A 14886-nucleotide genomic window follows, 5' to 3' on the forward strand; every position below is an offset into this window, starting at 1 on the left:
TATTCCCCCTACTTCTCTCTACTTTCCCCCTTTACTACCCTTCTTCCATATACTGTCGTCTCGTCGTCGTCGTCGTTGTCGTACAGTAGTTGCCCTTTGATTACCTTGAGATTAACTTCGCCAGGCGCCCAAACTTCGTAATGACCTCTTCGCGATATGCTGACTCGAAGATCGGCTGGCATCGATAGAGTGCAACTAACTGCTGACTGATCGTAGGATACACTAGCATAGTTCTTGTGCTCGAACAGGCAAGTCAATAGAACCGAGACAAAGCCGTCTGCGATCAATATCCTCGTCATTTCATTTTCGTATCGACCATTCTCGTTTAAAGGTTCTTCCTGCCAAAGTTCGTTGCTGTTGTCCTTGTTATTGCTGTTGTTGCTACGAGAGTTTACTTCGAAAAGTTCATCACCGTGTTCATATAATTTGATCGATCCAAAGTAACGTTGAAACTCGTCCACTGTCCAATCACAGATCAAAGGTTCTTCTTCGATTTTATAGCCAGTCGTAATGCGTGTACCATCTGTTCATTTCATGAATTAACATTATTTGTAACAAATTACATTTTATTTCATTTCTTCGTTAATCGTCTAATCTAATGTGATATCTCGTAAATATATCTAAATTGATTCTCGTAACTTTGATTAATAATAGTAATTAATATTTTATTTGTAGTAGTTTGTAGAAAAAGAAGAAAAAAAAGAAAAAGGAAACATAAAGGACTAATAAATTCAAAGTAAGTATTCTAAGAGGAAAACGAACCAGTAAAATGGACGATCAATTCGCCATTCGAACGGAACAGCATGTCGGTCCCGTCGGATCGTCGCATGAAATTTTCGTCGACCTCGTAGTCCGAATTCGCTCTCACCAGTAATCGATCGTATTCGCGCACAATCAGATCGCATAGCACCTCGTACCGTTTACCATCGTGATCCAGAACATTGTATCCTGTCACTTTGATCCTTGGATACTGCATTCCCGAACGAATGTCCAACTGATTCTGATTTCCAAAAATTCCAATAGCGATCAATCGCACGAAAATATTGAAAAATATGATTTTCATATGGATCGCATTCATCCCGATCTATTTCTTCCATTTTCGAAAAATGCTATCAAAGAGCCAATTTTATTGCAATTAGAGCGAACAAAAAAAAAAAAAGAGAATTGAAAGGAAATAAGTAACATCAGTCGTTTTTCATGGATATTCCATTGGTTGTCGTTAAATTGTAACCAAGGAAGATAAAATATAATAAATCGAAAGGGTGATTAAGTACCCTTATAGATTTTATCAAAATTATATGGTCTTTTTATCAAAGATCATAAATCTATACTATAATTCTATCTATGTAGAATTTCGACAAATTCTGTTTTATATAGTTATTATATTGACAAAAAAAAAAGTTAAAAGACGTTTTACAAAAAAAGAAAAAAAAAGAAAAAAAAAGAAAGACAATGGTCAGACTTCGGTATTAATTTATATTGAAAACCTTCGTTGTCAAATCGTTCTAATCGTTGTTGTGCTCCATCTGGAACGAAACTTAACCATCAGTTCGTCCGTCATTTTTGAAGATATTCTTTCAACATCCTCGTTCTCCTCAGCGACCAATGGAAGAATTTTGTTATTGATCGACGATCTTTTCTTTTCTAGTTTTTTTTTAGATGTTATATCATTTGACTTTCTTTGCTTTATTTCATGATCTTTCGAATAGAAAAAAAATTTATTATTATCTCGATCACTACGAATAATTTTTAACAAGAAATCCTTTACCTTCCTTGAGATTATTTTCATTCATTGTTATATCCTCGAATGATGTGCATTCAATGACTACACCATTCGGACGCAATACAATGACGGTATTGTCATCGAGAAATTTCAAAACTGTACCATTCCTTAAAAACTTTCGATAAGCTTCTCGGTTAACGTCTTCAGGTGCTTTAGAAATATATGACTGGCTAATATAAAAAGGATTTTCAGGACCATCCCCGGTAACTGGTGAAATTGTCAAACCTGATGGCCAAGAGGCATGAAAATCAAATTCCAATTTCTTCCAATAGAACTCGTTCGGAGTTGTATCTAAAAATAGATATTTTATTTTTATCAATTGTTGATATTCGGAAATGTAAGTGGAAAAATTGAAAAATAATTTACTAAAAGGTTCTATATGAATATTTCTAATATTTTATAAATTTTAAATATATTACCTTGGTTATTTGTAAAATAATAATACAAAAAAAAAATACTTATAAGTTATATTTACATCTATTTACTTATTATGGCTATATAAATATAGCGCCAAAGTATTATAACGAAAATTAGAAAAATGATTCATTCGTATTACCGATATTTTTGGAAAAAGCAAGAACGATCCCTTTGTTTGTGGTAACATGAAAAACGTTCGACATTTTACGATCGTTGAGTTTTTCGAACAAACGTAGGGTACAACCAACAAGGGTAATAGCAATACGTAAATCCACCTTCTCGTAAAACCAAGTCTCGAGATTCACTTGTACGAACGTACCATCCTTCGAATTGAAGATCTTACTTTTCTCGACTATCTGAACTCGCAAGTTCCCGAGGTCATACCCTATGAACTCGTGAGGTTCATCTTCTTTGGCAGATTCGAAAGATAGGATCTTCCTTCGAGGTAAAAAGGAAGTGTCGATTTCATTTGTTTCTCTGTTCGTTTTCTGTTTTCTGTCTTTCAACGAGATATTTTCGCTCAACGTTTTACCACCTTTCTTTTTCTTACTATCCTTGAGAATATTTTTCTCACCCTTTACTTCCGTCCTAGGTGTATCGAATCTTGAAAAATCTTTTCGTTTCGAGTCGGCTTGTAATTTTTTTTTTAAATCCTGAGCCTTCAATGAATTCGGAAGAATAAAATGTTCATCGCCGAAATAAAGACGAAGTTCGTCTTCCATAGAATTAATTCCACCGAACAACGATTTACTCGTTCTCTTCATCAATTCCAATCGATATTTTTCTTCTTCTTGATTTATCCAATCGATCTCTTCTTTATATACGTACTTAACGAAATCTCGTAGACAAACTGGTGTACGTAAGATAGATACGGTCGTACGTTCGGATACATCACCTATTACATAATCATTACTGAAATACAATAATATAGAATCCGTCGGTTCAAAATATCTTTTTTCGAAACGTTCGAAATTTTGGAAGCATTCGTAAAGGGTTTGTAGAAGAATCTTTTTTGGAAGTAACTCGACATCATCGTATTCTTCAAGTGGTTCTTCTATTCTTTGCATTCTTTTATTTCTTTCCTCGAAGACATTCTTCTCCAAATAACTCGGTAACAAAACTTCCCTTATATCGGTGAGTCCAAAGAGACTTGGACAACTCAAGAACGCAGCCACGGCCTTTCCATAGTCTATCTCAGTGTCGCTTTTCGAAAAGAATTTTGACTTCTTTTTTTTATCTTTTGGCAAAAACAACGAAGGATACGTTGAATATCTACGCGGAGATTCTGAAGGAGAAATAATTGATAGCGTTTCAATTTTTTCATCCTTTTCTTTGAATTGATTGCCGTAGATCATCTTGTCGAAGATCAAAAAATGCAAATAATGAAATATGTTCTCTCGACAGATTTGAACACTGGAATCAAAGTATTTGATTATATTATTGACATAGCAATCGTACTCCTTCATTTTGGTTTCTGTTAATTCTTCATGATGTAACCAACAATCGACTATTCTAGGATCTTGATAAACTTGCAAAATTGAATCAGCCAAGGTCATGTCATCGGATAGATTCAACATCATTTTGATATTATTATCCAAATTAATGTGACGAGTATTCAGAGTCAATTTGTCTCCGTGAAGAATCAATTCGATTGGCAATTCGTTGAAATTCTCTTCTACTATATTTTTATACGTTTTAACTTTGTACTTTTCGTTTAAATTTTTGACTCTTTTTCTAACCCACGTATCTTCATCGTCATCGATACTCTCAACTGGCACTTCCTCTTCTTCGTTCTTTTCCTTCAAAGATTCGGAACGTTATCGAGGAAATCGCGTTAAACGGAATCTATGTACCGTGTAAAAGTCGCGATAGATCGGTAAGAATCGAGCTAACCTTTTCGACGACATTTTCCTTTGCTGGAACATTTTGCTCTTGGAACGATCGATCTACCAGGACGTCTAAGTTGGCTTCGACCTGCAGTAAAAGAGCATTAAGTAATGTTGGCACGGTGACGCATTCCGTTGGTAGAGCATCGAGAATTGCACGGTAGACGTTAGCCTCAGCTTCTTCCTTCTCATCGATGTCGTAACGCTGGATTAACATGCTTCTAAGGTAATTGGAATGCTTTCGAAGAAGATCGTAAAGATCGTACACGATAAAGGATATTTTATCGAAAATATCCTTCTTGAGAATTTTGTATTCAAAGTCATCAAATGTCTCTGCCAAAAATGGTGGCTTGTAAGTAAGAAATGCTACGTTTGAAAATACTTGAATGGCTTGTGGATCTTTTAAAGTGTTTTTCAATGATGTCCAGAATTTATAAAGATCGACTTTATCGACGGTATAAGTTTCAGGAAAGGATAACCACATTCTATTGATATTTTGATTTTTTTCTTCGTTGTAATATAACGAAACATGTTCTAATGTTTCACCAGGTCTTTTTATCTTGAGTATACAAGTCATAGGTACACCAATGTTCATTAGTTCTACGAATAGATCAGGATCGTGAAAACCCGTTAAAACGACGTACAGATTAGGTCCGTCGAGTGGAGCATCATCGATGTAAACTATGTCTCTCCATTCTTCTTCTCGAATTCTAAGCCGAGTATTGGCTTTACCTCTCAAGAACTGATTGTACGTTTTTTTAACACTTCTCGACGTAGCTATAAGGATTATTAAAATGTATTAACTTTTTTATCAATAGAACAATTAATCAAGTAAAATTTGTTCTAACGAACTAAACGAATAGATAATAATTAACAATCTTAGCTCTTAATTGATTTTATTAGAAAATTGAATTACTTGGATCAACAACAGTCTGCATAATATGATATTCATCATCGATAGCTCGTTTTAATTCCTGTTCCTTCTTGATTTTAACCACCGATTCTATTTTAGCACGATAGACCATATATTTGATAACGCGTGCTAATAACCATGTAGATTCAATATTAGCTTCGAGTAGCTTGTTGGCATGATGGCAAACTCGTTGTAGAACTGGACATTTATCTGGATCCTGTCTAGACAGTGACCTAACGTTAGCTAACATTTTCTGATGGCTCAGAGTATAAATCGCTTTTCGTTTCCCCTCTTCTGCAGCTTCGTTAAACATCGACACACATCGTGCATGATCACTCTTAGTCTCTATCATCATTGTTACGATACACCACCAATGATCGTCATTAATTGATAATGATTCCAAAAGCTCTTGCCATGCATTTTCGTTGTATTGTTTTTTACTTTTCACGGAGGTCACCGTTTTCTCAGATTTTTTCTTCGACATTTTTCATCGATCGTAACGTTTAACCTCCTATTGATCTTTTCCAATTTAAAATAAACAACTGAACAAATAAATATGAGGAATGAAATTAACAGAAAATTGAGAATGCTTGTCACTTTTTTATTTGTTTGTTTTTTCTTTTTTTTGTTCGCTTAATATTATAATCGAGAGAATGTCAAATTCTCTCAATTAAAAGAATGTTTGAAGAATTTTATATTTTTATCTCTGGCCGATTTTTTATCGATCGGATACCTCACAGTTCGATGCATCCATTACGTAGCAATTACTTGCATATCGATCGCGGTATATATATTTTTCAGAAACAAAACCTGCCGACAACGCATATATACACGTCATGTGGTCAGCACTAAAACGATTAAACTATACATTTTTAATGCTACTCCTGAGTACACAAAGTGTTTAAGTAAAACAGCATGGGATGCATTTTTGTTCGATCATTGATAAAAATGAATATAATTTATTAATTCATACTAATGGCTAATACATTCACTTCTTTTTCATAAGAATTATTATAATTTACATGTTTTCTTTTCGTTCAAATATATGTCAACCTATTTGAAAAGGGAAGGATATTTTATTTGTACACTTTTTATTCTTTTTCTTATATCAAAAATCATTTTAACTTCGAGTCTGTGAGATTCAAAAAAGCAAAAGAGAAAAATCGAATAGTTAAATAATCGAGTCATTGAGACGATGACAATTCGTCAAACTATCTCTCGCCAAATTACAAATCGTACGAGCCAACGTAACATAAAATAGAATCGCCCTAGGACTAAATGCAAATTGATCGCGAAACGCAATAGCGTAACATAAATTGCCACTGCGGCGGTGCGTCGTCGCGCGGTAAACACGGCGAAGAGCAAACACGGCGGTTTAGATTGAATTAAACTTGCCGCGTTTGGATTCTCCCACGTGCACCGCGGTGTCCGGAGAAGTTTCAGCGTGAGAGAGAGAGAGAGAGAGAGAGAGAGAGAGAGAGAGAGAGAGAGAGAAAAGGGCAAATTGGATGGAGCTCATCGTAGTTGTTGGGTGGTCGTGGCGTTTAATTGAGACCAACGAGGTAAGCTCATTAATTTGAAAAAATGAACTTTTAATAATATCGACGTCTAAAGACATTGAAAAAGTAAAAGGACCTTACGTTGAAGCACAGTTTCTTTTTCTCTTTTTTTCTTTTTTTTTTTTTTTTGTTAAGCTCGAGAGAAAAAATCGTCTTTTAAATTATCTTTCAGACGAAACGTATCGAAGTAATGAAACGCAAGGCGGATTAACGTTGAAGCATGTTGAACGATGGCTGGGTCGTTGGCTGAGATTAAAAGCATATTACGAGGAAGCTTTCTAGTGGCACGGAACGAGGAAGAAAAAGACGAACAAGGAAAAGAGTAGAAAAAGGTAGAAATAGTTGTATAGTAGAGGGAACAGAGAGTAGGATGCAATGGATGCATGCCACCATATTATTTAGGAAACTAACGTCACGCTATGACTTGACGTATTACGGCAATTTAAATTACGCGATGTACGCGTGGACTCTATTGCGAAGGGAAGTGAAAACACCTTAAAGCGAGATACACGGCTTGTCAAAGGAAAAGCTCGTTTGCGGAAATTGCTGTACTACTTTGACAGAAGACCACGTTCTTTTCATACGGTCACTTACGTGAATAAGAGCAGACAGGTATCCTGGGTAAGCGCGTATATGCGTTCGATCTTGATTTTCAAGTTACGACGTTGGAAGGTATCCTGTCTTCGATCTATCCATCTCTCTTTCTCTCGTTATCTCTCTTTCCTTCTTTCTTCATATCTTTCGTTTCGTTCATTTTCTTAGTTTATTTTTCGCATCGTTCGTAACTTGCCAAGATGAAATTGGAGCTCCGAGAAAGGAACTATCTAAAGCTTGATTCATTTTATTTTCCTTCTTAATAGAACATTTATTGGATACCATTCTCTAACGATATTATGTGTGATCGTCAAAAATTATTGTCGTTAATAATAAACTGTCAACGGGGATAACTGCGCGAAACGAGAAGAGTAATGGGATATCAATGATTCAGAACGCAAAATAGAATTTCTAGAAAGACATGGGTAGACATTTTTTTGTCGACAATATTTTCGCGGAGACGAGGGAAAATAACCGAGTCGTATGAATTATATTTCATTTGTATCGATTGAAACGAACACGATACGGTATTTCTACCGATGTGATTAATTGCACTTATTTTTCATATTTTCATTTTATATTAAATAAAATAATATTTTGCGCGGGCACGTCGAACTCTCATATTCAGTTTGGTATTTATAACTTACAGATATTTGCCTGATTCTGATTGGAAAATCGAAAAATTTTTAACTGTCGTCATTTCGAATGAAATATCCTAAAGATCGAATATTCGAAATCAATCGGAATGATATATAAAAATGGGTTTGTCAATTAAACAGAATAATAAATATACTTACTGTCACTTTGAAATTTTGTGTTATTTTGGAAGTTCGTGTTGGTAATTAAATGTATTTCGTTATTTTTACATAATACTTAAAAATATATTGCAATGCTCATTATACTTGACAAAATATGGAATTCTACCCGCATGAAACGAAGTCGAATCGTATTTTTGTAAAAATTTTCAAAAGAAAAAGAAAAAAGAGACACACGTTCTTTATTACAAATCTCATTTAAAAGATCATAATTAAAGTCTTTGACAACTTCTGTGTGACTCTATCGATGTAAATTTTTCATACTCTATTAAAAAAACTTTAAAATTATAGTCCTTCAGTCGATATTAGAAAATTATAGTCCTATCAAATATTCCTATTACTATTTGGAGTTTACTGATGAAACGAAAAAAGAAACATGTTTTACGTTGTAATAAATAATAAATTATAATGGAACGATAATTTTTGTAACACCCTTCAACGATCAAGATCCAGTAGGACTATAATTATTATGTTTTAACATTTCTTTTTTCTATTTTTTTTTTCCTAACATCACTCTTAACACATTATCGTTAGAGGGACTATTCATTTAAACTCTAAATCAGCAGAGGAAACGAGTCTTTCACTCGTGCACAGCCGTGCCCGACCAATTTGGCTACACGTCGCTGGTCGAATTTAATTAATTTTGATAATTGTGAAGTTTATTACGCGACGATGGTGGCTTACAGGAAGGGGAAGAAACGATTCGCTAATTTGTCGAGCAGTTTTATACTAGCGAATATACGGCCCGTCACCCAACAAAAGAGTTGACTTTGCTCTTGTGCGTTTCGTTCGAGCGTACTGGTACACGCGAGACGAGTTTCCGCTTTAATTAAATAATAATGTCTCTTTGAGTATGCAGAAAAAGAACGTACTATCTCTGGCCGGTGTTTTAAACGAAAATATGATTTTTATGGAGATGAAATAATTCATTGAAATGAATGCGATTTCCTTTTCTTTTCTTTTTTTCTTTCCTACGTTTTTCTTATATACCTAACGAATAGATATGGAACTTAATATAGGACGTTTGTAAAAGAATATTTGATGTAACAAGATTTTTACCAGTATAAGGGTGGACTAAACGCTACTCATATTTCTTTTAAATTACATAATTCATCTTCGAGAGAGATTTTCTTAAGAGAGCAAAAGAGAGCTCCTCCGTATTTTTATTATAATTAATACGATTAATTTATTGCCAACTATTATATTCGGAAATAATGCTAAATGGGAAATGAAGAAGAATTGTTGGAATTTAACGAGTCGTTGGAAGATGAATTCTCATGGGACATCTTCGTTTCGTAAAGACGAAAAGACAGATAAAGTAATAATAATGACATGAGCATAAATCTCGTTTCCACTACAGGACACAATTTTGACGGACGTGAAATTAACAATGTGGCAACCACTCGTAATTCAAAGTTTCGACAGGCCGGAATTTAATTCCGTCGATTAAGGCATCTCTTCTGTCGACTTTCATGTGCACTTTTTCAATGCGCCGTCCAATGAAACGAACGTGTCGACGTGCCCGATGCAAACGATTAACGACGGACAAAATCATTTCGCAGCTGTGCTCGTTCGAAATAATTGGCATAGGGCAGTACCATTAATCCGTTTATCGTTGAAACGAAATTCTTCATTTGAAGTTCGTGAAATAATCGTTATAGGCGAAGGGCTATTTTTTTTTTAAAGGAATTATACTTTCCCGAGAAGATGGACGACTCGCTAAGTGACTTTACCTTGAGCAAGCATCGTCAGCAGAGTCTCTATTCGGTTTCTTAGAAAAATCTTATGGAAGATCCTTTTTCCTGTAGTTGTAACATCTGCGATTCCGATCGCCTAGAACACTTTCATCTCATTCTCTCGCTTACTTTTGGTTCTCTCAGCATTCGAGCACAATATGCAAGAGAGAGAGCTGGGAAATCTCATTTTCGATTCGTGCTTTCCTCGCAGATATCATAGGTCATTGACCATGAAATTCGAATAATTTGTCGATCAACGACGAGTGGTAAGAGCAACCACTATATCGTCGTTTGAATAATCTCCTATACTCTGTTTACCAAATGCCAAAGAGAATGAAAAAGGAGGAAGAGAGAAATAGAAAGAGAAAGAGAGAAAGAGAGTAGAGATTCGTTGGTGGTAAAGAGTTGAATAGCATACTCCCGTCACTAATTCGATTTCATAGTTGTCCAATAGCAACAGTAGAACCTGTAGTGAGTGTCTGCCCGATGCCCATTCTCTCTCTCTCCCTCTCTTTCTCTTTCTCTCCCCAAGGATTACTCGCCACAACGGCCACAACATCTGCCCTGACTCCTGCTGTTGTTCCTATCCATGATTCCTATTTTGCGGTGGTGCACACGGTCTGTCGGTGGTTTCAACCGACATTCCTGTATCGTCCTAAGATTTTCAAAAAGACATCGCGTCATTATGGACAATAATAAAACGCGATTACAGGAAAAAGAGGACTTTTTAAAGAGGAAGAGACTAATGACTATTCGTAATTATAAATTATTTCTTTGTACATTGTTAAAAAGTATTTTTCAATGGCATAATGTAATCTTCTTAAAGGTGATCTAATTTTATAGATTTTGTTTATTCTAGAATAATATAAAATATGTTTATAAATATTTAATAAATTTATATCTTAAAAAAAAAAAAGAAAAAATTTTTGCTTCATATACGTATTGAAATTCTTAAATAAAAATAATAGGTCTTGTCAAAACGTGTTTATTCTTGTCAGAAAATAATCCTGACAAGAATAAACACGTTTCATAAAATTGATCACGTACTTAGTATTCACGAAGTTTAAGCTCGTTGTGAAGTCGTAAAGTCTGTGCACATGGCTCGTTACAGCCGGAGATCATGTCCACTATCTGAAAGCGAAAGGAACTCGGGTGATAATTCTTGGCACGCTCGTTCAAACTCTCTTTTTATTCCTTTTTCGATTCGTTTCGAACACAGTGTTTCGTGGAACACGCTAAGACACGATTAAAGAAAGATTTAAATCGAATCCTTGGCACCGTAGGGAAGTTAAGACGTTCTTGAGTCGTTCCAAGAACATAAGGAATGAGAAGTGATATACGATCGTGTTTTGCCTCATACCTCATTCTCTCTCTCTCTCTCTCTCTCTCTCTCTCTCTCTCTCTTTCGTTACATCCATTAATCCTCCAGATTTAAAACTCGTTTCTAATTTCTCATTCTCTTTCCCTGGCTTTTCTGTCCCCATAGAAATTCTCTGTCATAAAAATCATTGAAAATCTATTCTTTTCCCTTAAGAAATTCGAAAGATCGTTTAATGTAATATTCATTCGGAATGATGATCAAAATAAACTTAGACAGAGACGTAGCGGAATACTAGTTTGTGTCCTGTGATAAGGACAATGCGCGAGATTCGATTTAAACGCTCGTTTATGGCCGACGAGAGAGTGCATCCTGCAGTAGGTAATTGCAGAACGGTCCAGATTAGACGGACGGTCGGACGGAGGCGAGGCAGTTTTCGAGCGATATCAGGAACGCCGTGGGTATCGTAGGTAGAAGCGATGATGGGTAAGCCGGGGTAATGTGTCGCTCCATTTAGAGCAGGAAATGTAATAACAAGGAAGGAGAACATCTAATGGTGTGTGTGTGTGTGAAGGAGAGAGAGACAGAGAGACTAAGAGAAAGAGAGAGAGAGAGAGAGAGAGAGAGAGAGAGAGAGAGAAAGAGAGAGAGAGAGAGAGAGATAGTGAGAGAGTGATGCAGTACCTCGACGAAGGGAAACGAAGGGTGGTTTATTGTGCGAACATCGGCCAACTTCGAGAATCGTACCTATCAATGGATATATCCGATGCACGTTCAACTTAATTTATGAGCGCGTAAATACTCGGAAAACGGGAACTCGTCGAATTTCGATTTAAATACCGAATGAGCTCGATCAGCCGCTCGATCAAATGGACCGATTGAAACTGAAACGATCTGATTGGAATACGATTAATGTGGTAATTAGTATGTAATGAGACACGCAATCACGTTTATAGCTATAACAGATAGAAAGGAAAATTTTTTTTTTTTCATATCAATTTTTCTCGCAATTTGATTTGCTTATTTTATTAATAACGTAATGTAGTCATGACATACTAAGTGAAAAGTTGGTCGAGTATAATTCACATATTTCATATCGTATGTGTTCGATGGTTTGTGTGTTTGTGTATGTGTGTGTGTATGTGTGTGTTTTGGGTGGAAATTGAAGTCGACGAGTTTCACGTAGTATACTAGGGAAGTTTATTTATCGATCCAAAACTTCGCAAAGATACTCGAACGCGGTACGTTAACGTTAAATATACACGAGTATTTCTACGGAGATATTCTACGTACAATGATATTCACGATTAGATGAATGTTCTTATAATTTATCTCTCTAGATTATGAGCGGATTATAAAGTTGGATTTTCGTAGTCGCTGAACTTACATCTTGAGATCCATACAGGCTGAGTCAAGACATCAAGAAATACGAAATATCACGGAAAATTATACATTTACTACGGTTATGTCAAGATATTTAATTACTTTAAGTACAATAATTCATGATATTAATTAGTCGCGCAAACAATATCACTTATTAGATACAAAAAGTCTCTTCTGCGATAGTTCTTTCACAAACATTATCATTGTTTTTTTATTATAATACATTTTACTTATGTTACATACACTTGCATATAAAAGTAGTTGGAGAGAGAGATACATAGAGAGAAAGAGAGAGAGAGAGAGAGAGAGAGAGAGAGAAAGTGGAAATTCTGTAATACGAGCGATTTAGTAGAACGATAGTTTGAGTTCGACCGAAGCACCGGTGCTCTCAGCGATGACCCTGCCGTGCAATTCTCTGCCACTCAAACACGCGAACTCAACAAGGAGCACTTATCTCCTCCCGCGAGAAGGTACCCTCTTACAGCCCGAAATTCCCTAGCGTGTGGCCAAGTAGTGTCCTTTCTGAGCCGTGCTGAGAGTCTGAGGAAAGCGAGAAAGCGAGGAAGAGGCAGTGTGTCGAGTACTAAGCTCCGTATCCTAGCACACTGAAACGGATTTTGCTTCCTCTATTTCTCTCTCTTGTCTCTCTCTCTCTCTCTCTCTCTCTCTCTCTCTCTCTCTCTCTTTCCCATTCTCCATAAGAGTATTTCCTTCACCTTCTTGCTAAGAAGTCACGATCAAACGTTCGGATGCAACCGACAAACGGACTCCTTGAGTAGCAATCTGCTTTAGAACTCGAGACGTATCGCCAGTTAATGTGACGATAGAACTAACGAGCTTGTCTATTTAAGCTAGCTCCTGTAATTGGATAGGGGAATTGTGCAAAGTCAGTAAACGTAAGTAAAACATACTTTTTATGTTTTGTTGAATCGTACAGGATTAAGCAAACGAAATGATGTCTGTTTGAGAAAGGATTTATGAAAAATTTTATTTCTCTTAAGCATTGTATTACGTCTAATATATTCTTTCAAGAAATATCTCAAATAAAAAGGATCTTAGCGAGCGGAATTATTTTATCTACTGTTTCAAGTAAATGAGGTGTATCTTAAATGTCTAATCAGGCAACGACATCCATAAAATCCAACTAAGTTTTGACTTAAAGGATTATCCTAATCTAACGTATATAACGTAAACAATTTCTTAGCGCTTAAACAGGAAAACTTTTTTATGTTTTACGCTTACCCTTCTTAAAATTCAAACTATTCCCAAAATAGTAGTTTGTGTCGCATAGAGTATTTCACGTTACATCCTTAGGTACGTTGTAATAGTCAAACGTGACCGCCATTGAAGCGGAATTCAAGATAGCTCAGCCATTTGGAAAAAGAATTCTTTTTAGGGATAAGAGTAGGCTGACAAAAAAAAAAGAAAAAGAAATAAGGGAAAAAGCTTTCATACCAGAATCTTTTCCATGCATACGGACGCTTTCATCTAAGAACCTACGAACGTAACGGCAACGTGATTAAAATTTAACACGAGCTTCATATCGAAACTACTAACGTGCGTTCAACGCAACACTTTCCCGCGGCAAATTATTCATAGGGCATTATTATTCATACAGTTCGCGGAGTTCTACGACTAATGACTTGAATTAATTCGATCGAAGTGAGAACAGGAAAAAGTTTTGCAAATCCAGTAAGGACTATAATAATGAGTTTGACCGATTTACACTACTCGACCATTCGCCAAAAGAGAAAAAGGGAGAAAAAAAATATGTATATATTTGTATGTGTATGAGAGAGGGAGAGAAAGAGAGAGAGAGAGAGAGAGAGAGAGAGAGAAAGACAATTCGTAAAATCTACTTGTCTTTAGAAATTTCGTTCTCGTATAATTTCGTTCTACACCCTGCAGAGATTCAACGCCATTCTATATGCAATGCGTTTTAATTCGCTACTTCTCACAATGCGCATTATTCAAACAATTTCACCTCAAATATCGTACGTTCGCCACCAAAAAAAAATCCAATTCGTCGAATTAATTCGCAGCAACGTTCAAAGTAAAAAATTCTTGTATAAAACGTACAAAGGGAATCATGGATTATAAAAGATATGAATGTAGGTTAAAGATTAAAAAAAAAAAAAAAAAGCAGTAGATGATTTTCTATTGAATGAATATCAAAATTAATATCATCGAATAATAAAATTAATTGAAAAATTGTAAGAATTCTATATAACGCGAATGGACAGAGAAATTTTTGTTTTGTTTTCGACAAAAGAAAAAGTCGACACGTTAAATGAAAGATCAATACCATCAATTCAGATTTAATACATAATTATTTTTACGATGTGGTTTATACTTAATTGATTGACGTTTTTTTCCTTTCTATTTCTTTTTTTCTTTTTTTTTTTTTTTTTTTTTTTTTTTTTAATCGTTCTTATGAATCTTCGTAAATTCTCAATAAGTAATATCGCGAAAAGAGAGTCCA

At 35.4% G+C, this 14886-nt stretch overlaps 1 protein-coding gene across 1 annotated transcript; it reads right to left on the reverse strand.

The window, feature by feature from the left end:
• Positions 1–951: 951 nt before the first annotated feature.
• LOC118446458 (uncharacterized) lies at positions 952–3777 on the reverse strand. Its single transcript, XM_085659522.1, is given in 4 exon segments — positions 952–994; positions 1488–1698; positions 1769–2074; positions 2340–3777. Coding segments are annotated over 4 exon segments (1998 nt in total).
• Positions 3778–14886: the final 11109 nt, after the last annotated feature.

The sequence above is a fragment of the Vespa mandarinia genome, chromosome 9 (genome assembly GCF_050613455.1).
Source record: "Vespa mandarinia isolate Hongniang chromosome 9, ASM5061345v1, whole genome shotgun sequence".
Lineage (NCBI taxonomy): Eukaryota > Metazoa > Arthropoda > Insecta > Hymenoptera > Vespidae > Vespa > Vespa mandarinia.